The sequence below is a fragment of the Epinephelus fuscoguttatus genome, linkage group LG15 (genome assembly GCF_011397635.1).
Source record: "Epinephelus fuscoguttatus linkage group LG15, E.fuscoguttatus.final_Chr_v1".
Classification (NCBI taxonomy): domain Eukaryota; kingdom Metazoa; phylum Chordata; class Actinopteri; order Perciformes; family Serranidae; genus Epinephelus; species Epinephelus fuscoguttatus.
In genome coordinates this window covers 41,060,205-41,082,786 of record NC_064766.1, presented here as the reverse complement: position 1 = coordinate 41,082,786, position 22,582 = coordinate 41,060,205, and the positions used below count along the sequence as shown (strand labels likewise).

The following is a 22,582-nucleotide window of genomic DNA, read 5'->3' as shown; positions in this document are numbered from 1 at the left end:
AATAATTTTTTTTTCATATTTGTCTGGTGTTTTTTTTTTTTTTTTTTAAATATCAGATTCAAACTCTGAAGATTACCGAAATGTGTCCACACAACAAAAACAAAATTCAATAACTTCTCCAAAACTTTATATGATTTTTACTTATTCCATGACTTTTCCAGGTTTTCCATGACTGTGGGAAACCTGCATGTTAGTGTTTTTTTTCATGACGGTTTAACAGACTCCTCTGGTGCTGGTAAAAAAAAAATCCTTTTCACATTTAATTTATTAATCTGATGTTTCATTTTAATCCATCTCCTCTAAATGTCCTGCATTCAACGCAAATAACTGGAGTCAGAGCAGTTGTTTTTTATTAGTACTTCCAACTCATTTATGTAACTGACGAAGCTCGAGTGTCCAAAGTGAAAATCTACAGGTATATACATAATCCTTGCAGGTTAAAAAGACACGACGTTACTTCTCACTGTGAACAAACTCAACTTGCCTGCAGACGAAGAAGCAACATTTACTGCTTTTTATTCACAAATAAAACATTTTTCTGATTCTGACAAAAACAAAGAGGAAGTAAACATCTACAGATGATTATACAAAAAAAAGAAAGAACAAAACTGAAGAATTGAGACCTTTACCAGCACCAGAGGAACCTTTCAGAAAAGATCCACAGTGGTGAGACAGCGGCTGGGTGACACTCTCCACAGGTTAAAGTCAGTTTTTGTGGTGTGTAAACGTGGCAGAGTCGCAGAGAAACCTGACATGGAGTCGACAGCGGCTGAGAGGTGAGAAATGAGTGAGTTTTCTTTCTGTAGAGGTGGACCACAAGGAATGATGACGTCCTCTTACTTCCCCAGCAACAAACTGAAAGAAACAGAGATTGGAGATTACAATCCTGCAATTATTATGTGTCAGTATCACTAAAGTTAAAAAGGGGGACATCAGACTCCTGCACTGGGTTGGGTTCTCAGTGAGTACCACGCAGCAAGCTGTGTAACAGGTAAAAATGAGCTAAATGCAGGTGGGCAGCAGGCGAGAACAAAAATCTATATCTTTTATTTTTCAGAAAAAAAAAAACCCAAAAACAAAGTAAAAAGCTGTGCAGTATATGAGTAATATTCTCACATCTAAATCTCTATTATCACGCCGCAGTTCCTTTTATTTTGAAAGTAAGTGACACAAGTGTAACCTTTGACCCCGTGGTCACTGACTCGAGCCATGAAACTTGCAACTTTGACTTGAACATGATAACAGGTAACGGGTCAGGAGTACGGGCGGGTGCAGTTTAGGACTCTGGTTTCAGACTTGTATTAAATTCTGCTGACTCTTTATTTGGACAAATCTCTTGTGTTCAAATCGATGTTCAACATGTGTAGAGCTGAAATGATTAGTTGATTAATCATTTGGATGACTGACAGAAAATAATTAGCGACTATCTTTTTAAGCCAATTTACATTCAGACATTTTCTGATTCCAGTTTCAGCTTTTACATAAATGGTAATAAACTGAATATTTTTAAATTCTGTTGGTCGGACAAACGAGGCGTTTGGGCTGTGGGAATTTATAATCTTTAGTTTAATCTGACAAAGGCTTTCGTAGACATCAACATCCACAGCTACAGATAGATTTTCCAGTTTTGGAGCCGCGTCGTGAAAGCAAAACTTAAATGTTGGTAGTTTATAGTTTTAGTTTTGTCTATCATTTCTCAGACACGTTACACTGCAGCTCATCAACAGATCTGTACTTCCTCCACCTCTGCATTAGCTTAAAATCATGTGGACAGCCCCGAATTAAACTTGATTTCTCACCTGAAGAGCTGTGACTCACCAGCAATATCTTTTAGACCATTGTCTTTTTTTAACGGCAGCACTGTGGGTCGTTTAGCTCAGGATATTTCTCGACGTCTACAACGAGTCTCTCCTAACCCATTTTTCGCCACACACGAAACAGCAACAGCTACAGAGTTCTCTTTACGCATCCATGGTGAGGAGAGGAGTCGAGCTGCCATAGGAGCAGAGAAGAGCTACTACAGGAGCTGGTGTGTACAAGCAGAGTGAGTGGGGGAATATAGATTTAATTCCATGGCTGGCGAGGCTGGAAATAGGACAGTGGCAAGAAGTGTTGCAGGGCGGTGCGTCCAGAAGCGCAAAATGCATGTTGCCGCAGCTGGTGTGGGGTTGTACATCAAAAATAGTTAGAGGACTTTTTGATGCGCTACGTTCGCCACCGGTGTGTTTTGGGAGATAATTTACATTCCTGGCCTCTGCAGCTGCTGCTCCGCTAATCCATCCATCTAATCTGATCAGCTCCGATTGATCGGACCACAAACTGAACTAAGGAAGTCTTGAATGTGATAATCAAACTGAAACTCAACAAACTGCTGCTGAGGAGGAAAAATAAAAAAATAAAACGTCATGAAAAAGGACCCAAAAAATGTCCAAATTCAGAGAAGCGATGCAGAGTGATGATAAAGGGACACGCAGCGTGCAACATTTGATCTTATTTTGTTTAACAGACATTCTGTCTGAAAAAAACTGTTAATTTTTCTCAAAGTAAGTTTCTTATGCTACTTATAACATGATGAATATCCAGCGCTATGTTTGACACAGTTGCTGCTGCAGATACAGTTCATCCTAAAACTACAGAGATTCAAGATGCAGCTCTGGTCGCGTCTTAGACACATCTGTAGAATCAAATTAAACAGTGTCTGGACTCACTTGAAGTTATCTTTGTCCTGCAGGTTGAGCACCAGGCTGTCGGCATTCAGGTAGACTTTGTTCTGGGACTGCGACACCTGCAGGTCACACACACACACACACACACACACACACACACACACACACACACACAGTGAGTGAGTGCAAGCAGAGAAAACACAGGTGGAAAGTTCCTCAGTGTGCAGGCCTGACCGAGCTGCTGCTGCTGAGCACAATGGGAACATTGTCAGAGCTGCAACACTGAGCTGATTCACAGCACGGCGAGAGCTGCTGAGGCCCGTTCACCAGCCATACAAGAAACACACGCCACCACCGGAGCGCCGGGGCCACATGACGTGACTGGGAGAGCGTTACACTCTGCTGTGAGGTCACACTGCGAGAATGAATCATTTAGTCACTGATACTCTGACACCACAACGATACACTACTACACAGTGTAACACACTCACAGTACTAACACACACTTTATTTACATTTAAGAAGAAGATTGAAATGAGCAGATGTCCCCACAGTGTCCCATGACAGGAGAGATTACTGTGTGAACTTGGATGTTGAATTTGTTTTCAGTGAACGGAGCAGCTTCACTCTAAATACTGAGTCAGTGTTTTCTCTGGGCCCTCTGCAGTCGACTTGTACTCCTTTTCCACCAACAGGGGACAGGTTCTGTTTTAATACTGCACCCAGTTTTGAACCGTTCAGAGCATTTTGACCAAATATAAATTAGTTGAAAACCTGAAAAGGTGGTTCCCTTTCAGTCCAGTCCCTCTGGAACCAGCAGTAACCCTTCAGACATGGTACCTAGACCCTCGGTGTGTTCAGACAGTCCTCTTAAATGTGGGCGGGGTTGTTGTCACTCACTGCTCCGTCCAGCACTCGCTGTATTTCCTCATCAGCGGTGACACAGATGGAAGTCTGCACCTGGTTTATCGTCCACAGAACGAGGCTGCACGCCCACATTTTCACAACAAAATAGAACAGGCTGCAGTGAGAGTCTCTCTCCATGGGATATTTCAAAATAGCAGCTTTGTGCATTTAGTCCTTCTCAGGCAAGCTCAGGGGTTTAGTGTTGCTGTAGCCCACAGGAAGTGAGGATTAGAATATATGACCTTCACATAATCCGCTCCAAATGAATCTATATTTTTAAAGTCATTACTAAAAGTGTGTGTCATATAAAAACTAAAGTGATGGTCAAAGTTGTCACAGTGAAATTTAAGGTGTGCTGATGGATTCACGTCATCAACTCATGCATTGAGTAACATTACAAGTTAACGTTCCACCTTAAAAGTTGCCGGCAGTCGGCCCAGTGAATGAAGTGATTTTTTTCTCTTTCATTTTATAGTTGTAGTTTACTGATGTATGAACAGAGGTTACATAAAACCAGAGTGAGCGTCCTCTACTGACCAATCAGACTGCAGGGTTTCTAGCTCCACCTTTTAGTACCAGATCTGTGTGCTAGGTACCCCAACAGAGGGGGGACTAAACATGGGGACGCTAAGGAACACTTCTGTTGGGACCATCCACAACTTTCACTGTGGAGACAGAAAAAAGTGTACCGAACTGAACTGAACTGAACTGAACTGAACTGCTCGGAGGAAACAAGTCTTAAGTTGGTCCCAGCTTGTTTTTGGATAAAATCAAAGATCTGTAATAACAGAACAAATGCACCGCCCTGCATTGATAAAACATCCTTGACTATAGTGAGTATGTTCACATGCACACTAACATTCCACTGTTATTCTAAATTTGACAATACTGATTTTGATGTAAACAGCATATTCTGTTTGGAATTTCTGAACTACGCATTTTTCTAATGAAGCATTTTCTGATTTCAGATTTCAGCCTTCTTCAGCATTAGGAGCATTATTTGGACATGTATACGGCACGTTCAGAATGTGTGTCTCAATTTGGGGTTTTTAACCACAGTTTGTGACACATGGCCTCTTTCCTGTTTACAGGTGGCTCTGTGTGATGTACATAAACCAACTCGCCGACAGTTTGAGGGCTGGTGTAGAGACCGATGCCCAAAAGAAACACACTTACTTTTAAATATTATGAAATACTTGGATATGAGCAAATATCACAACACCAAACAGTTGGAGAAGGTGGTCACTGGTCGAAGAAGTGAAAAAGGAAGGCTGAGTTCAACAGCATAACAAGAACAAAGACAAGTCCGCCATCGATGGAAAAATACATAAATAAATAAATTTAGATGCAAAGCAGCAAAATGACGAGCAGCTCCAGCCGTTCCACTTTTCTTTATCTGGTCGTGTTAAACGACATGTTAGGACACGTTAATCAGAGTGTGCACGGCTGCACGGAAACAGAAACATTAGTGGAATACTCATTTTCATTGGACATGTAAACAGCTGAGCAGGAATGTTGTCTTTTCGGAGTAAGTGCAAAAACTGGAATATTTTGTGCGTGCAAACGTGGTCAGAGGTTCTGCTCAAAACTGGTTGACACGTGGGCTGGTTTGCTCGACAGCACCAAGGTTCAAAGAAAACTGGAGGGAACCGGTTTAAGAACCTGAGCTGGTTTGGTGGAAAAGGTTCGTCAGTTTTAAGACTGAAGAGGTCATTTGTCAGGTTATAGTCTGTTCAGCTGATGCTCCAACAGGTGTGACCTCAGTCTGACCTTCTGCCTCTGCTGTGAGGTTTGAAGCTTCACTGGAGTTCATTCAAGCTTGTTAGAGGCATTATTGTGCTCTTGACGGTGACACAGGAACCTGTTTCTATTTTCTACCCAGTTTCATAATGTGTCAACATATATCAGTCTATTAAAGGTTGTTTGGATACACGTCATTTGAACTCTGTTTTTAGCCTCATTGACCAGTGAAAGCATATGAACGCACATGAAGGCAGTGTCCATGTCTCACGGTCTCATACAAGCGCACACGTGAGCGCAGTGCACAGAGAGGCAGTCAGAGCTACAGGCTACAATGAGGCTAAAAACAGAGTTCAAATGAGGTTTTTCCAAACAACTTTTCATGTCGGGGCTTCAGGACACTTGGATCACTACGGACGAGCAGTATGGAGATATTTTGTGGTTTCAATGATGTGTTTTTGGACGTTTGAATCTGGGGCGCCGTCAGCCTCCATTAGGTGGAGTTGTGTTGCTACCTCCTCTCCCCTTGGATCTCTGCAAGTGATGTGAGGACTCTAAAACTTCACCTGAGCCTCCCTCGGCATATGGGTGAGGAGATAATGACTGCATTTACATTTTTGGGTGTTTATAAATTATATATAACACAATGTATGTGTTATTATGTATCTGAGTTATAAAGCACTACGGTGGAATTACTATGAATAAAAATACTTAAAATGTGTAAGTAAAGTTTTAAGTTTAAAGTGTCTTTAATAAGCTTATAATTAAATTATTGTGTATTGTCAAGCTGAAGGGTTACAAATCAAACTGTTCAATACAGCTGGCAGATTAATCAAAAGTGAAATTATTTAAGTTGTTTTTATAATCTCTTTATTACTGCCTAGACAGGTTTTAAGTCTTAAAACTGAAACGATGCTCAAAAAAATTTTCTCATTAGGACAGGATGTTTCAAAGTTAAAGTAAACGTTTGGCGTGCATCTTCCTCTCATGTTGTTTCTACTTCCTGCCAGTGCTCCTGATGACATACTGTGACGTGCATGAAAAACACTGTAACTTGAATGAAATACATAAAATCTTCAGGCCTGATGACCGACATGGAGAACATGAGGTGAAATGTCAGAGGAAGATGAAGCCTGAAGTTTGGTTTCTGTACCGTTTCATATTCATGTGGCGCCACCTGGTGGATTCACTGTGAGCTGCACCTGCGGTCCCCAAACTGTGGCTCTGGACCCATCAGGGTGCCACTGGATGGTTTCAGGGCGGATCGAATGCAAATACTGTCTGACTTGAGACATTTTGATTCTGCCCTTTGCCCTCAATGGTCTGGCCCGCTCCTACATCGCAGGCTCCCTGACCCCTTATTATACGCCCAGGTCCCTCAGGTCAGCTGACCCGGGGCTCCTGGCTGTCCCTCACTCCAGATTCAAGCTCAGGGGCGATCGTGCGTTTCCTGTGTCGGCCCCCAAACTGTGGAACAGCAGCCCCCTCCCAATCAGATCTGCCCCCTCCACTGACTCCTTTAAGTCCAGACTCAAAACCTTCTTTTATTCATCAGCGTTTGAGTCCGTCTGACGTGGCTTTCCCTGACGCTGCCTCTGTGTGTGTTGTGTCTTTGAATGTATGAGCTGTGTACCTGATCATCACATTACCTCTCGTGTGTGTGTCTGTGTGTGTGTGTGTTAGTGACTTATTCCTTCTGCACAGCACTTTGGTCAACGAGTGTGGTTTTTAAATGTGCTTTCTAAATAAATTTGAGTTAAGTTAAGATACCACTTGGTCTCATTCTGACTTCAGATAAACTTTTGAATACATTTTGTTCCAAACTCTAGATTTTGTCCCCATCACTGACAAAAATGACTTTATGCTCTGCAGGATTGTCTTTAAAATCAATGTATGTTTGAGTTTTTGTTAGAGTTCAGCTGAGGACTGAGGAGGCTGCTTCTCATGTGTCGTCCAATACTAACATGTTTTATATCAGCTGTGTGGTGGGGCTGTGCTTCACGTCAGACGGACACTGATGGAAACTGTTGCAGAGACAAACTCTCAGGTAAACGTCTCTTACCGTCTTGGCGATGTTCTGCGCCGCCCTGATCTTCCTGAGTTTCAGGTAGCCTGGGTTCTTCGTCACGGCCTCGCCCAGCTGACACACACACACACACACACACACACACACACAGATTGAAATGGTTAGTGTATTCTCAGGAGAATAGTGTTACACACCAACAAAAGGGAGAGTGAGCCAATCATCATCATCAGCAGCAGCAGCAGGATGAGCCGGTCTCTCCAAACAGAAAAAAAACACATGATCATCAGTGGGATCAAAGCTGCAGGCGTGTCGCTGCTCAGCTTTAATATTCTCACGCATGTTGACAGGCAGGGAAAATAATTACTGCATATTTGGATGAAGTGTTTGTTTAAGAAGCTTCTGACTCTCGCCACAGTCAGGAGGCGAGGCCGAGTGAGTTCACCTCAGGACAGGAATTTATCTGATCTGGAGGTGGTTTTAAGTGTTAATGAGATCCTTATAAATCAGTTCAATCACAGCACAGCATGAAAAAACAACCAGGAATGCATCTCATCAGTTTGTTGCACTTAATAAACTCTGAACAACCCTCCAACCTTCACCACACACTCTGTTAAACGTCAGACTGTGCGTCTTCCAGATTAACAGACTGAAGCACAGCAGGTCAGATGATCACACACGCCAAAACACCTCGAGGAATCAACGACACCTTTTATACAACAGTACAAACAACAGCATTTCTCTAGAAGTTCTGACTGTGTGTCTGATACCGCATGTGTTTACCCTGATGCACTGAGCAGGTATTAACAGCAGGAGCTGAACACTGACGTACAGAGGTGTGTCTACTGCAGGCACTACATAGTGCAGGCATTACAAACATACTGCAGGCACTACATACCACAGTTATTATGTAAGTTTTGGTCAGGCGCTCCGAGCGGTTGGGGGGTTCGGTTCCTTGCTCAAGGGCACCTCGGCAGTGTCCAGGAGGTGAACTGGCACATCTCCAGCCACCAGTCCACGCTCCATATTTGGTCCGGACGGGGACTCGAACAGGCGACCCTCCGGTTCCCAACCCAGGTCCCTATGGACTGAACTACTGCCGCCCATGTTCATGCATGTACTACATACTACAGATTCTAAATACTACAGGTACTGGGTGTGACATATACTACACACATACTGCACAAACTACATATATGATTCATGTATTACATACTGAAGGTACTACATGCTAGGGCTGTAGTCTGCTGGTCGATTATTTGGTCGCGATGCTCTCGTCCGACCAAATTCTCATTGGTCAAATAATCGTCGTGTTACTTTCATAAGGAGAAAAGTGCTACATCAATATCTTTCCAGCGTTAATCCATTATTTCCTGCGGCGGGGGGACAGGCTAAGTTACCTGTGAAAATGGGGGTGTTTTCAAAACGTTGTTTACACAACGTTGAACTCGCCCACCCTCACGCTCAGCGTCGCAGTGACGCAGACCTCCTGTCTGTCTCTGTGAGCTGAAACCATTTCCCTCAGTGGAAACAAAGCTTTGATTTACTTTAATTTCACAGATAAGAAACAATAAATTGTGAAGACAATAAAGCCTCCACACACTGTGTGTGATTTATCCTGGCTGAAATATGAGCAGAGCAAATCTCTGCTAGCTGCTAGGCTAATTTATACAATGTAAAATGCCATAGGCTTGTGCTAATAACGTTAGCATGTTGTATTTGTTTGGAAAACGAGTTTAGTATCAGACAGTTGTTTTGTCAGTGAACCTTGTGAGCTGTAACAGAGCTGAACTGTATAACGTTACCTTTGTTACATGTTGCTGTTGTCCCTGGTTTTATATGAGAAGAGGGAAAGATCGCTAGCTGCTAGACTAATTTGTACAATGTAAAATGCCATAGGCTTGTGCTAATAACGTTAGCATGTTGTATTTGTGGGGAAAATGTGTCCAGATAAAGACAAGTGTTTGTCTGTGAATGCTGCGAGTTATAGTGAAGCTGATTTGTGTTTGAAACTGTCTCTATGAAGCCATGTTTAATGTGTGTTTAAGGTGTGTTTACTGTGCGTTTACTGTGTGTTTAATGTGTGTTTACTGTGTGTTTACTGTGCGTTTACTGTGTGTTTAATGTGTGTTTACTGTGTGTTTACTGTGTGTTTACTGTGCGTTTACTGTGCGTTTAATGTGTGTTTACTGTGTGTTTACTGTGCGTTTACTGTGTGTTTAATGTGTGTTTACTGTGTGTTTAATGTGTGTTTACTGTGTGTTTAATGTGTGTTTAATGTGCGTTTACTGTGCGTTTACTGTGTGTTTAATGTGTGTTTACTGTGTGTTTAATGTGTGTTTACTGTGCGTTTACTGTGTGTTTAATGTGTGTTTAATGTGTGTTTACTGTGCGTTTACTGTGTGTTTAATGTGTGTTTAATGTGTGTTTAATGTGTGTTTTGAAACAACTAAACTTTACAGCATTTAACACAGTCCTCCACCGCCAACTAGTGTTTTGGAGGTGTAACTGCAGAGTGACACAGACACACCACCGCAGAAGTAAAAATAATGTGCAGATATTTTTTTCCTACGACTAATCGATTAGTTGAAGATTATGTACGACGTTAGTCGACCAAGATTTTCTTTGGTTGACTACAGCCCTACTACATGCTGCATTTACTACATACTACAGATATTACATACATACTGCATGTATTATATAATGCAGGTGCTACATACTGTATGTAATAAATACTGCATGTACTACATACTGCATTTACTTCTATTGCAGCGGTGCCTGGACAGCGTGACGTGTGTGGTTGTGCTGCTGCCGTGGTCCTGCCAGATGCCTCCTGCTGCTGCTGCCATCATTAGTCATTAGTCATACTTCTACTGTTATTATACACATATGACTATTGTCACACATGTACACTGCCAGATATGAATACATACTTTCAACATATTGTACCACAGTAGCCAGAACTATAACTATAATACTGTCATTGACTGCGTCTCTCTCTGTCTCTCTCTCTCTCTCTGTCTCATTGTGTCATATGGATTACTGTTAATTTATCATGTTGATCTGTTCTGTACGACATCTATTGCACGTCTGTCCGTCCTGGAAGAGGGATCCCTCCTCAGTTGCTCTTCCTGAGGTTTCTACTGTTTCTTCCTGATCAGCTGTGAGGGTCATAAGGACAGAGGGATGTCGTATGCTGTAAAGCCCTGTGAGGCAAATTGTGATTTGTGATATTGGGCTTTATAAATAAAATTGATTGATTGATCGATTACTACTGGCACTACATACCACAGTTAGTATACACATTTTGCATGTACTCCATACTGCAGATTCTACATACGACACAGTATGTTTTACTACTTTATTTTAGACATTACACTGATTTTAGCGTCACAAATAACACCACTGTCACTTCACCCTCTAATTACTGTCTTCGTATGCACCTGTTTAATTTCTAATTTGTATTTTATTCTTATTTCAGCTTTATATACCTCCACCCCTACAGGACTGCAGACACGTTCCACCATCAGCGTAAAATAAAAACCCTTTAACATGATAATAAACTCACCATCTTTGCAGCCTGAGCTTCTCCTTCAGCCTGGATGATTTTCTGTCTCTGGTCCTGTTTGGCCTTCTCTACATAAAACTGAGCTCGCTGCGCCTCCTGCTGGGCTGGAGAGGAACACACACACACAACAATCACATTACACCTTTATTTGACTCATGGTATAGTTTATTCTGGAAACCTTTAAAACCTTCTTCATATCAGTCCTGAACCAGTGGTGGAGTGTAACTAAGTACAAACCTGAGGTACTTGTACTTTGAGTATTTTCTTTTCTTGCAACTTCATGTTTCTACTCGACTCCATTTATTTGACAGATTTAGTTACTTTACAGGTCAAGAGTTTTACACAAAAAAACACATGAAGAGTTAATAAAATCTGGTGTTCACTTACATATGAAACTCCCAAACAGTTGATCATTTACCTACAAGGATGTACTCACCGACTTGTTTGGCCTCGACTGCGGCGGTGTACTCTCGACTGAAGCTGAGCTCAGTGATGGCCACGTCGTCCAGGATGATGTTGAAGTCTTTGGCCCGCTCAAACAGCTCTCTGCGGATCAGCAGAGAGACCTGCAGGAGGACACAAAATGGAGGCAGCGGTGTGAGCGTAACCAATTTAAAGGATAACTTCTGTATTTTTCCACCTGGACTCAATTTTTCCATGTTTTTGTGTCTATGTGACAAATGGGAACAAACATTTTTCACACTGGTCCAGTGTTGAGGGAGAGAGAGCGCTGCAACGTCCACTAACAGTGTTTGGTTTTGTCTCTGACAGGCTCAGGTTGTTATTCTAAGTGTCTGACAGCACTGTGGAAAAATGCAATCCAACACAACTGTGGTGCCATAAAGTTAATGTTAATATAAATCTATGGATTCATCCCAACACCTGATCTCACATCCACGTTTCCCTCACTTGCATCTCTTCCTCGCGTCTTAGCTCCGCCCTCGTAAGACACACGCGCAAGGAGAGAAGAAACAAGTAAGTGTGTCTTGAGAGAAATGAGACGCCTTTTCCTCTGAAGCGTCACGTGAAGCGACGTCTGTTTCTGGTGACGGCGGCAGCTGATGGGTCAGCCATCAGTAGGCCAGGGGTGATAGCAAAAAAAAAAAAAAAAAAAAAAAAATCCTAAGCCTGAAAATTTTTTTCAGGTTGAGGCATGAGGAATGGGTCGTCGTTAAACTTGGCAGTGATACACTTGAGTTTAATCTCTTATCCGTCTTCACTCTCAAACTAAGGTTCGAATATTTGACTTCCGGTATGACACAAACCAACGTCGTGACGTTGGGCACTGCTGTAGGGTGACCAGACGTCCCGCATTGTGTGGGACTGCACAGCATTTCTGTCTCTTTTCACGCGTCACGCAAATTGAGACCATGTCCCACATGATTGGTTGTCACCCGCGCTAGCATTGTTGGAGTACCGTAGTACTACGGTACCTCACAGTACCACTACTGTGGGATAAGTTCAAAGTCCAATCGCGAGAGGGTGAGTGTCCATGTGCTGTCCAATAACGGTGCGCGCTGGCCACCTGGCACTGAATATGCTGCTGCTGACACTGTTGTTGTTTTTTAAATGCTGCTGCTGACATATGCACTTTTATTTTCGTTTTGATACGATTTCTTTACTTACTGTTTGCGTTATTAATAGCAGTGAGAAAAACGCCTGCTTGTCTTTCTAGACAAAGAGTTGTCTTTTTGAGACTTACAGCATCAATATATGTATTTGTTTGAATGAACCAACATATTTGCTTCTCCATTAAACATCATTGCTTGAATATTTCTGGCCTTATATTGTTTCTATTCTATATATCAATACATCTGGCCTAATATTTCTATTTCCCTTGAAGTTTTAAATTGAGTTGGTAAAACTAAAGTGTTTTGCAAATGTTACACAACAGACTTGATTGGAATGCCCTCTAGTGGACGCATGATGTAATTGGCATCCTGTAGAATTCCCAAATAATCTGGTATGTATGTGTATATAATGAGCTAAAAAAAAAAAAAACATTAAAAATTCGAATCTGATTTTGGGGGAAGATTGACAGCCCTACTGTCTGTAGCTGTTTTTAGATAAAGCATGAAGACACCACAGCAGTATGTTCTGAGTCTGGTACCTGTGCCCTCTGAGTGATGAGCTGGGAAGCGTTGAACTTTGCCACCACGCTCTTCAGCACCTCGTTGACGATGGACGGCAGGACGCGCTCGTCGTAGTCTTGGCCCAGCTGCTGGTAGAGGATGGGCAGGTTGGACGCCAGCGGCCGGGACAGAACTCGCAGTGAGATGCTCACCATCTGAAGGTCTGAGAGAAACCAGAGATGTTTACAGCTGCTCTGATACGGAGGACGGACATGATGCTGTGTTGTAACAGCCGGTTCCTCCTGGAGACACATCTGAATATTCAATATACTGTTTAATTATGACCCAACAAACGTGTTTGGCGAAGATCCATTAAATCAGTCCTTTTTCTTTAAGGAAAACTGACTGAGACATGTTGTGTTGGGGCCATTTTACAGAGTAAAATAAACATGGACAAACTCTGATGGAGACACTATTTCCAAATGATTTAAATATATCTTTATAACTAAACGTCAGCTGGCAAAATCATGTGGTGAATATCGGCTTTGGTCAATTAATCAGCAACTATTTGATAACTATTTTGATAATTTGATAAATAAGAAACATCACCAACGTACGGCTCTTCCTGTCCTAGAAAGACACTGATAAACGTATTTGTGCTTTTATTTCCAACAGATTAGATTACTGCAACGTTCTTTCACCCTTTTGTAGCAGTCAACTGAAAATTTTCTGCTTAAGAATTGTGCTGCTGAACTTTAAACCAAACCAAGGAGTTTGGTTTTAAAGTGGTTTGACCTACACTGCAGACTCTGTCACTTAAAAGATAACTTTGGTATTTTTCAACCTGGGCCCTATCTCCCCATGTGTATGTGTGCGTATGATTCATAGGTACAACTCGTTTTAAAATTGGTTCAGTATTGAGGGAGGCGGATGCAGCTGGCAGCCGCGAAACGAGCTAAAACGGTAACAGGGGCAAATGCGTCCCGTATAAGTTTGTGCATTAAAAGTGCTTTTTTTCACCACTGACCGGTTCAGATCGCCAGTGTTATCTCTGTAGATAGCATACTAAGTGTTTCCCTTACCTCTGGGCTGTGACGTCATCTCGTGAGAGCTTTGCTTGTTGCCGGGAGAAAACAGAGGAGCCATGCAGAGCGCCGCTCAGAGTGGCGCTGGTTGTCCCGGAGTACAGCTGAGAGTTTTACTGCATCGATTGAAAACAGTGGTTCGTGTTTGTGCTTATCCAAATTACAAGAACAGGATGTCGTGCAACACCCCGTACAGCTTTCATAGGCTGCCTTTGTCGCACGGCGAGATGCTGAAGTTGTGGCTAGTTGTGCTACAAATGGATGCTAACACTCCTGTCCAGACACTGCGCCTTGCAGACCATCAGGTCTGCAGTGCTCACTTCTCCCAAGATGACTACTGCCAGCCGAAGAAGAGAAGACATCCAATCCCGAAACACCTCTTCCTCAAGAAAACGGCTGTCCCACGAGTAGAGAGAGCTACAGACACAGTGGAGCAAAGCTCTCGTGAGATGACGTCACAGCCCAGAGGTAAGGGAAACGCTTAGTATGCTATTTACAGAGATAGCACTGGCGATCTGAACCGGTCAGTGGCGAAAAAAAGCACTTTTAATGCACAATCTTATACGGGACGCATTTGCCCCCGTTACCGTTTTAGCTCGTTTCTCGGCTGCCGGCTGCATCCGCCTCCCTCAGTACTGAACCAATTTTAGAACGAGTTGTACCTATGAATCATACGCACACATACACATGGGGAAATGGGGCCCAGGTTCAACAATATCTAAGTTATCCTTTAATAATCCCTCACGAATTCTCACGTCTTCTCCTGCTGGGCTTTAAGATACACACTATTACACGCTCAAGAAAAAAAAAAAAAACACTGCAGTTTTTATTAAAGGCTTATATCGCCCCCTAATCTCAGCAGACCTGGAAACAGTCATCCGTGCTTTCATCTCGTCATGTCTGGATTATCATAACTCTCTGTATCCAGGGCTCCGCCAAAAGGCCACTTCCTGTCTCCAGCTCATTCAAAACTCAGCTGTCAGACATTTAACTAATTCAAGACATGAGATCATATAGCTCCCACCCTTGCAACGCTACCTGTTGGATGTAGAACTCATTTTAACTTTACTAGTTAGTTAGTTAGTATGGCTGCTACTAGCCCTACATGGCCTTGCTCCTACATACATGATAGATTTACTCACTCCCTATGAGCCGAGCTGCTGCCTGCAGCCCACGTTCAGTGTTGTTCTTTATACGCATGTTATTGCTGTTTCATCTTGACACTATTTCATCTGTCTCATAAAGCACTCTGTGTTTGGAACATCACTACACAAATAAAGTTTATCATTACAAAGTTTCTGTTCCAGATTTCTGACTCTGACCTTTGCTTCCAGTGAGTGAGGAGATCTTTCTGGGTCTGGCTCTGATGTCGTAGATGATGGGATACTGGAACCAGGGTATCCTGAGGAGACGACAACACAGTCAGAGCAGAGAAACACACACCAGCAGGTTGAAGGTGGTGTGTCAAGCAGGAATAAAATATCTATACAAACTTGTCGTTGGCTTACTGAACAAACTAAAACAGAAAAGCAAAAAATATTTTGTGTCAGGATTCGACTCTGTTGAAATGAATCCATCCGTTATAACCCACTATTTCATTTTCTTCTCTTTTTTTCCTTTCTGTTGTCGTTTTGTTTTCGCTTGTTTGGGCCTCATTTCTGCAGCTGCATTTATAAGATTATTCCTGCAAGCAAAGCTGTCAGTGAGAAAACTGAGCAACATTTTTAATGAATGTTTTGTATTATATTGAGTGCTCAACAACAACAGAGCAGAACTACTGATAAACTGTATAATCAGTCCAAATGCTGACTCACAGTACCTGCAGGAAGTTTGTGTAAAAAACATGCTACTTGGATGAATTGTGAGCAGATTGAATATTACATCACTTAAGAGTTTTCCTGATATTTTTACTAACTCTTTATACAATTCTGTTTGTACTTTTTCTTTAAATCAAACAAAGTCAGTGTTTTCCTCTCTCTGATGCTTGGCCACTGTTCTATCAGTTCTTGGCTTGTTTTAACCGTTTTACCGTTCTCATGCAGGACGAGGCTGCTCACAGAGATATTAGACTCTGTGAATGCAGCTTGTGTTTGCCCTGCTCTTACCCTGTGAGATTTTAATAAGTTTATATTTTCAACAGGGCTGTCTAGAGCCGTCAGCCTTAACATGTTAGTCATGATGCAATAAAGTCCAAGCATAAAGTTGTTGTTTTTTCATTGCATTAATCGCGTGGTGCTATTTTGTCCCTTCATTGCTGCCGCGGCTTCCTGCTGCTGCAGTAATGAAAATAGCAACAGCATCGCTCATGCGCTTTAGAGTGGCTCAAGTGACTTAAAAAATACCTAGACAGCAAGTTGGTAGGTCAAATGTGAAGCAAGAACTTAAACACAATGCGAGACAGAATTTAAATCTATTGGCTGATACCATGTTCAACGTATGGGCACAGGAGATTCTTTTTATTAAGTGTAACACCCAACTCACTGACTGGTTAAATTATAAACTATGACAAAAATGACAATAAGCAGCAGAAACCACCATGTCTTCAACAGACACATCATAAACACTGACAAAAAGTGACATTTGCATTTTGGAACATGAAACAGCATCATCACTACACTGCACATCGAGTCGGTGAATAAAATACTCCTGAAACTAAACTGCAGCATTCAGCTGTTCCTGCTCATCAGGTTGATGCCACAGAGAGACAGTAAGTACAACATCAGGTCCAAATGAACAGAGCCCCTGAGACTACTTACAGCACAGATATGATAATTAACATCCTGTGAGACATATGACAGTGAATTCCAACCGTCCTTTCAACGCCCTAAAGACTTGATCACGTGCCCACAAACTGAAAGTGATGTTAGTCCGTTGGCTGCAACACTTTTTAAGATAATACAGACATCAAAAACCACAAGGCTGTCCCAGCTTTTATTCTGAAAGTGGAAGGAAGGGTCAAACAGGGTGACACGAACACAATACAGTGTTTGTGGCTCACAACAAACTCCATATAAGGAAATCAGCTGTTGATTTATATATATATAGATCCCAGGGGACATGTTTGTATCTGGGAGCTGTTTAAATGTGTAATTTGTGGTAGATTTTATTTAGTTGAACCATTAATATTGTAACAATTAGTGCTGCACGATTTGACAAAAATGCACGATTGTGATTTGAGTGGACAATATTACATTTTGCGACTGTGATTACAATGTAATAAATAAATGGTATCATGAGTCTTGTTGCTTGATTCAGTGTTTCCCTACATTATATCGGGGGGCACTGACCTGACAGAGTTATTGTTATGGACAGACAGTGTGTGAATGACCATCTACAGACTGAGCACAGTCAAACACGCTGCTCACACAGCAGCGCAGCACGGAACTGTACACACAACGGAGCGAGCCTGTGTTGCATTCAGGCGTTGTCACGTAAATGACAAATTCCAGCGCCATAGCACAACACAGCAGCATGTCAAGTGGGCCGAACCCAATTTTTCATTTGTTATTATATAGTTTGTTATGGAGTCTGTGATTTCCCCGTGACACTTATAAATGTTTGTGTAACTGTGCTTTGTTACTTTATGAGGCTCTGGTGTCCTTCAGTTGTCTCAATGTCTTTAACGTTACTCTGCTCGGCTTTCTCTCGCATGCACTCTTCCTACTTTTCTCTGTGCTGTCTCAAGTGTTGATATAGATTGGTCGTGTTGCCGCAGGACGTGGTGACTTTAACTTTTAAAGTTTTACACAGCACGTCTTTCTGTTCAACGTCGCCGAACCTGAATCCAAAGTATCGCCATGTTTTTTTCGCCTCCAACTCAGCCCGTTCATGGTTGTGCTCATGCTCTTCTTCAGCGTCTGTGTTGGTCACTGCTGCACACCGGCTGGTCACCTGACCATACGTGCTGCACACACCAGGATAGCTTGTGGGCGTGGTGTCAACAAACTCCACACAGTACAGGAGAGGCAGTCACGTTCACAGACACACACGTTAACATTTATTTACATTAAAACACAAATCGCAGCCTTTTATGCGGTCATGTAATCGCACAGCCTGACACTGCGATTAGATTAATCGTGCAGCACTAAACAGAATCTGAATCTCACTCTGAGTTACTGTTGTTGTTCACAAACTAAAGAAATGAGGAATCAGTTTTCTGTCATTTTACTGAATATTTGAAGCAAACTGTGAAACTAGAGCACTGATTCTGTTGCTATTCTATCTTCTTAATATTTTTCTTTGCTTATCTGTCATGTTGTCAAGAATACTGTTGTCACAAAAATACCCTGAAATTATTTTGGGGCCACATTGCCCACCCCTTATAGCAACACTCTCACTGTGGACTAAAATGAACTTTGCATATGTTACAATCCTGCTAAAAGTATGTGTTAGGTGTTGTCAACAATCTCTGTTTGTTCGACGCGCTGTTTTAAACCAGTGGACACACAGCCCTGGAACAATAAGATGATTCTGCTGACCTTTAACAACATATCGGCTTCTTTTTTTTTTTTTACCCAAGACAGCACAGTGATTTATCCCACTAAAAGGAGAACCAGCTTCATCGTGCTGGAAACCCGGAGTTAACCCTGAAGTTAACTTGCTAACTCGTAGTACAGGCCTCAGGTCTCCTGAGTGTGGTGTGTTTATATCCCTGTGAAGCCTCCTACCTGAAGTGGAGTCCCTCAGAGAGAACTGTGTCCATCTGCATCCCTCCGATCCTGTTAAAGATGATCGCTCTCTGTCCTCCTTCAACTGCAGGACACACAAACACACCATGACTGTCTGAGTTAAAGACAAACTCCTCAGCATACTCATTAAATAAATAAATATGGCCTCTGTTCACTGTCTGACAATGTACCAACAAAGGGCGGTATTAGGGGCTGATCAGTTATCACGATGAGTCCCAAACTTTAATGTTTTCTTTGTGCTTATTTCAGATGAGTAAATGTGTTTGTCTCCAGGTTTCATTTAAAGCAGAAGGGACACAGAGCACATGTCATGCCCACCAGTCCACCCTGTGGTTGTATGACTCCGCCCACCAGATCAAGGTATTCTTGTGATATTACACTCACAAGACTGAGACAACATCTGATCAGTTGCTGAGTCAAAGTGGACATTTGTGCCAAATCTGAAGAAATGACCTTGAGGCGTTCTTGAAATATCGTGTTCACAAGGATGGGATGGATGGACGCACTTATAGACGTACATTCGAACGGCGGGTTTACGGTTTTGCAATTAATTTTGCATTGATGTCTGTCCACAGGCTGAGTCCATGGATGTATACAGAGAACAGCCGAGTCAGCCGGCTGCACAAAAGCCCTCCCCGCGAGTTAATGTCCAATCACTGTTGTGGCTCCGCCCACTCACCCCCTCACACTGTTGTAACTGGAGCCAGGGAAAGTGACGCTCGCCTCACACAGAAAAGAAGTGGAAAAAACAAACAGAGTGCCACGGCAAAGGCAAGCGGAGGAGTTGAGACAGAAGTTTGAAGAAGCACCGCTTCATACAAATCTCTGGTGTGGGATCATTTCGGTTTCACTGTTGAATAAAAGGACGAGGGAGCGAAAACAGTTGACAGAAATTTCACTGCCTGCAAACATTGCTTGAAACATGTCTAGTGTTTCCCCTGCCATTATATTAGAGCCTTTAGTCCTTTTATTGTTCTTTTATGTTCTCTTTATGCACAAAACACGCACCGAAACCGTGGCCCAAAAACCGAGGTACGGACCGTACGGTGGGCTACCTGTACCGTCGCAGCCCTACAGAATACAGACACTTATCTGTAGTTTCAATTAAACATAATTAACAGGTGAAAATAAAACGACACATCTTTGCTGTCTTTATCTTTACTAACTCCTTCCTTCTTTCCATTCTTGCCTCCTGCCTTACCTCCTTCATTCTTGTCCTTTTCCCTTTCTTTTACGTTTTAAAAATCTTTTCTTCTATCATGAATGTTTTGTCTTTTATGTTCAGGTCTTTGTGTGCTTATGCACCAATTGTGCTATATAAATAAAGTTAGGAATGTTTCCTTTCCTTTCCCATAGTCCTTCCTTATCCCTTTCCTTACTTTCTCGCCTTCTTCCCTACATCTTTGTTTCCTTTCACTTGCCCTTCCTTCTGCTCAGCTCCTCCTAGCTTTCCCTTACTGCCTCCTTTTTTCCTTCTACTTAACTCCTCCAGTCCCTTCTCACCTCTGCACTCTGCAGACTTCACGATGCCGTTTGCCGACTCAACGCTTCCTCCATCCATCAAAAAAACCTGTAGAACATTCCTCTTCCTCCTCCATATCAGAGTCTTTATTTAAATCAACTATTTCTTACAAATTATTTCAGGTCTCAGTAAAATTGCCCAGTATGAAACAGGACTTCTGAGGATTATGAGAACTACACACTGTGAATATCAAAGTGATTTCTGTCATTTTATGGAGAGGATGTTGCATTATTGAAAAATAGTGAATGGTATCAGTCTGTTTTTGGCCATAACTGTGTATATTCATGACTGAAATCAGCTGGTAAATGTGGCAAAACTCCAAACTGGAACAGAAATACATCACTCAGTATGTATGTTTAATAGTAAGCCAATGGAGAAAGTTAGGACGTGATGATTTTCGTGCATGCATGGAGCAAAAGCAAAAGCAGACTACCTGTGTATGTTGCTTCCTTCACACCATAAGCCAGAGCTCCAGCGCCGATCAGCAGCTTGACACCGAGTCCTGCACCCCGAGGTCCTGATGACATCCTGCCTGCGATCTGCCGCAGCTGCTGCAGAAAACCCTGAAACACAAACATCGTGGTTATCTCCCACAATCTCTCCTCTAACACGTATTTTTGCACTTATTCTGTGAACTTTTACATCTCCTGGACAATAACTTGCACACTTGTACACTTCACAACCATTACTTTAATAACAGAAATTTGTTTTTCATATTGTATTACAACTGTTCTTAGTTTTATTTCACATTATGTCTTTATACTTTTGAGTTTATTGTTACGCACCAAATCGCAGAGTCAGGTCAATTTCAAGGTAGAAAAGTCCTTAATGGTTAAAACATATTAAACAGACATGAGACTGAGTGACCTTCGTACAGGATGGGTAACCATGTTGAAGGCTGACACCTCCCAACGTCCACACAAGGACAGAATCTAGCCAAAAAACATTCCATATGTGTGCAGGACAGGCCAAACTCCATTCAAAGGGTCCGCTGTTTTAATGTTTGCAAGCACAAAATCTAAATATATCACATAATTACACATAACTGCTTATATATTTTGAATTAAGGAGCTCCAAGCTTTAATTCGGCCTAAAAGTTTCCCCATATGTGTAATTATTTTAACAGAATATCAGCATTTTCTATATGCTTGTCGTGCTCCTGGGGTTCAATCACAGGTGTACGTTAACAGTGGATTCAGGTACAACTTCCAGCATATAACTGATGTTTGTGAGGATAGCCGAGCAGCTCAGTGAACGGCATGTACGCCGAATTAAAGAGGATGTGCTACAACGTCAATACAAGCTCACAGCATTATTTTTATTGCGTGTACATACACCGATAAGAGAGATGAAATTAATTTGCTCGATTCTTAGCTGGAAACTGGCATCTCTGTAGGAGAGTGAATGAGGCTAGCTTGAATATTGATGAACACATCAGTGAACTGTTAGCTAACCGACAATAATCAGATTTCACAGGACATCCACCTTTAATATAGGTCTTCAGTTTGGACCTGAAGCTTTCTGGATAAGACTTAAGCTAACATTACTTTGAGTGCAAGCTAACGTTAGCTTACATCACAATCAGCCTGACTCACGTGTTGTTTTAAAGATGCTAACGTTAACCGGTAATGTCACGGACTCGCGTGCAAACAGCGGGAAGCAGCCGCGAGGCTCGACAGAGCTGAAGGCACAAATGTGACGGTCATTAATTTAACACGAGTTAAAAGTGAGAACACACTTACACCGGGCTCTTTATTCGCCATGCTCGTCCTCTTAGAAAACCAAGTGAAGAAGAACGCCAAGGTCACGCGTGATGACGCACTTCCGTGTGCGCGGGGTAACATGGGAAATGTAGGATTTCACCGAGGTTGTGCTGTTTGAGTGGAGAGTGATGAAAGTTCATAACTTGCTGTTAATATTTATGTTATTATATTTATTTTTCTTATTTCCGTGTTTCCTCCTGCTCTTTATTCCCTTGATTTATGTTTCCTTTCCTACCTCCTTCACCTCCTGCCTAACTCTTTCCTTCCTTCTACTCCTCCTATCTTTCCTGTCCTTCCCCATCTCCTGTTTTATCTCCTAGCCCCTTTGATTGATTTTAGTTACCTGCTCCATCCTTCCTCACACCCTTTTGCTTCTCCTTACCTCCTCCTTCACATGCTTACCTCTTCACTTCCTTTCACTTTAATACCCCCTCTTTTCCATCTCTGTCCCTTCCTTTGCTGCTTATCATCCTTTCCTTTTATTACCTTCCCTCACTCTCCACGAACTTTTACTTCCTCCTACATTTACTCCTACATTTCCATCGTTAG

General features: G+C 42.2%; 1 protein-coding gene across 1 annotated transcript; it reads right to left on the bottom strand.

Moving 5' to 3' along the window:
- Positions 1-333: 333 nt before the first annotated feature.
- On the bottom strand, positions 334-22,103 carry LOC125902304 (prohibitin-2-like). The gene is made up of 10 exons (XM_049598553.1): positions 22,013-22,103; positions 20,704-20,833; positions 18,728-18,812; positions 15,383-15,462; positions 13,014-13,198; positions 11,340-11,469; positions 10,904-11,007; positions 7,375-7,452; positions 2,709-2,785; positions 334-855 (listed from the first exon to the last, which is right to left on the bottom strand). Exons 1-10 carry the CDS (start codon positions 22,031-22,033, stop codon positions 837-839), a joined length of 909 nt encoding a protein of 302 aa, XP_049454510.1. The 5' UTR covers positions 22,034-22,103; the 3' UTR covers positions 334-836.
- Positions 22,104-22,582: the final 479 nt, after the last annotated feature.

Coding starts and splice junctions, on each gene's coding strand:
- LOC125902304 (XM_049598553.1), bottom strand. CDS start 22,033: ATGGCGAATAAAGAGCCCGGT. Junction 20,834..22,012: donor TGGCGAATAAAGAGCCCGGT/GTAAGTGTGTTC, acceptor TTTGTGTTTCAG/GGTTTTCTGCAGCAGCTGCG. Junction 18,813..20,703: donor GAAGGAAGCAACATACACAG/GTAGTCTGCTTT, acceptor TGTGTCCTGCAG/TTGAAGGAGGACAGAGAGCG.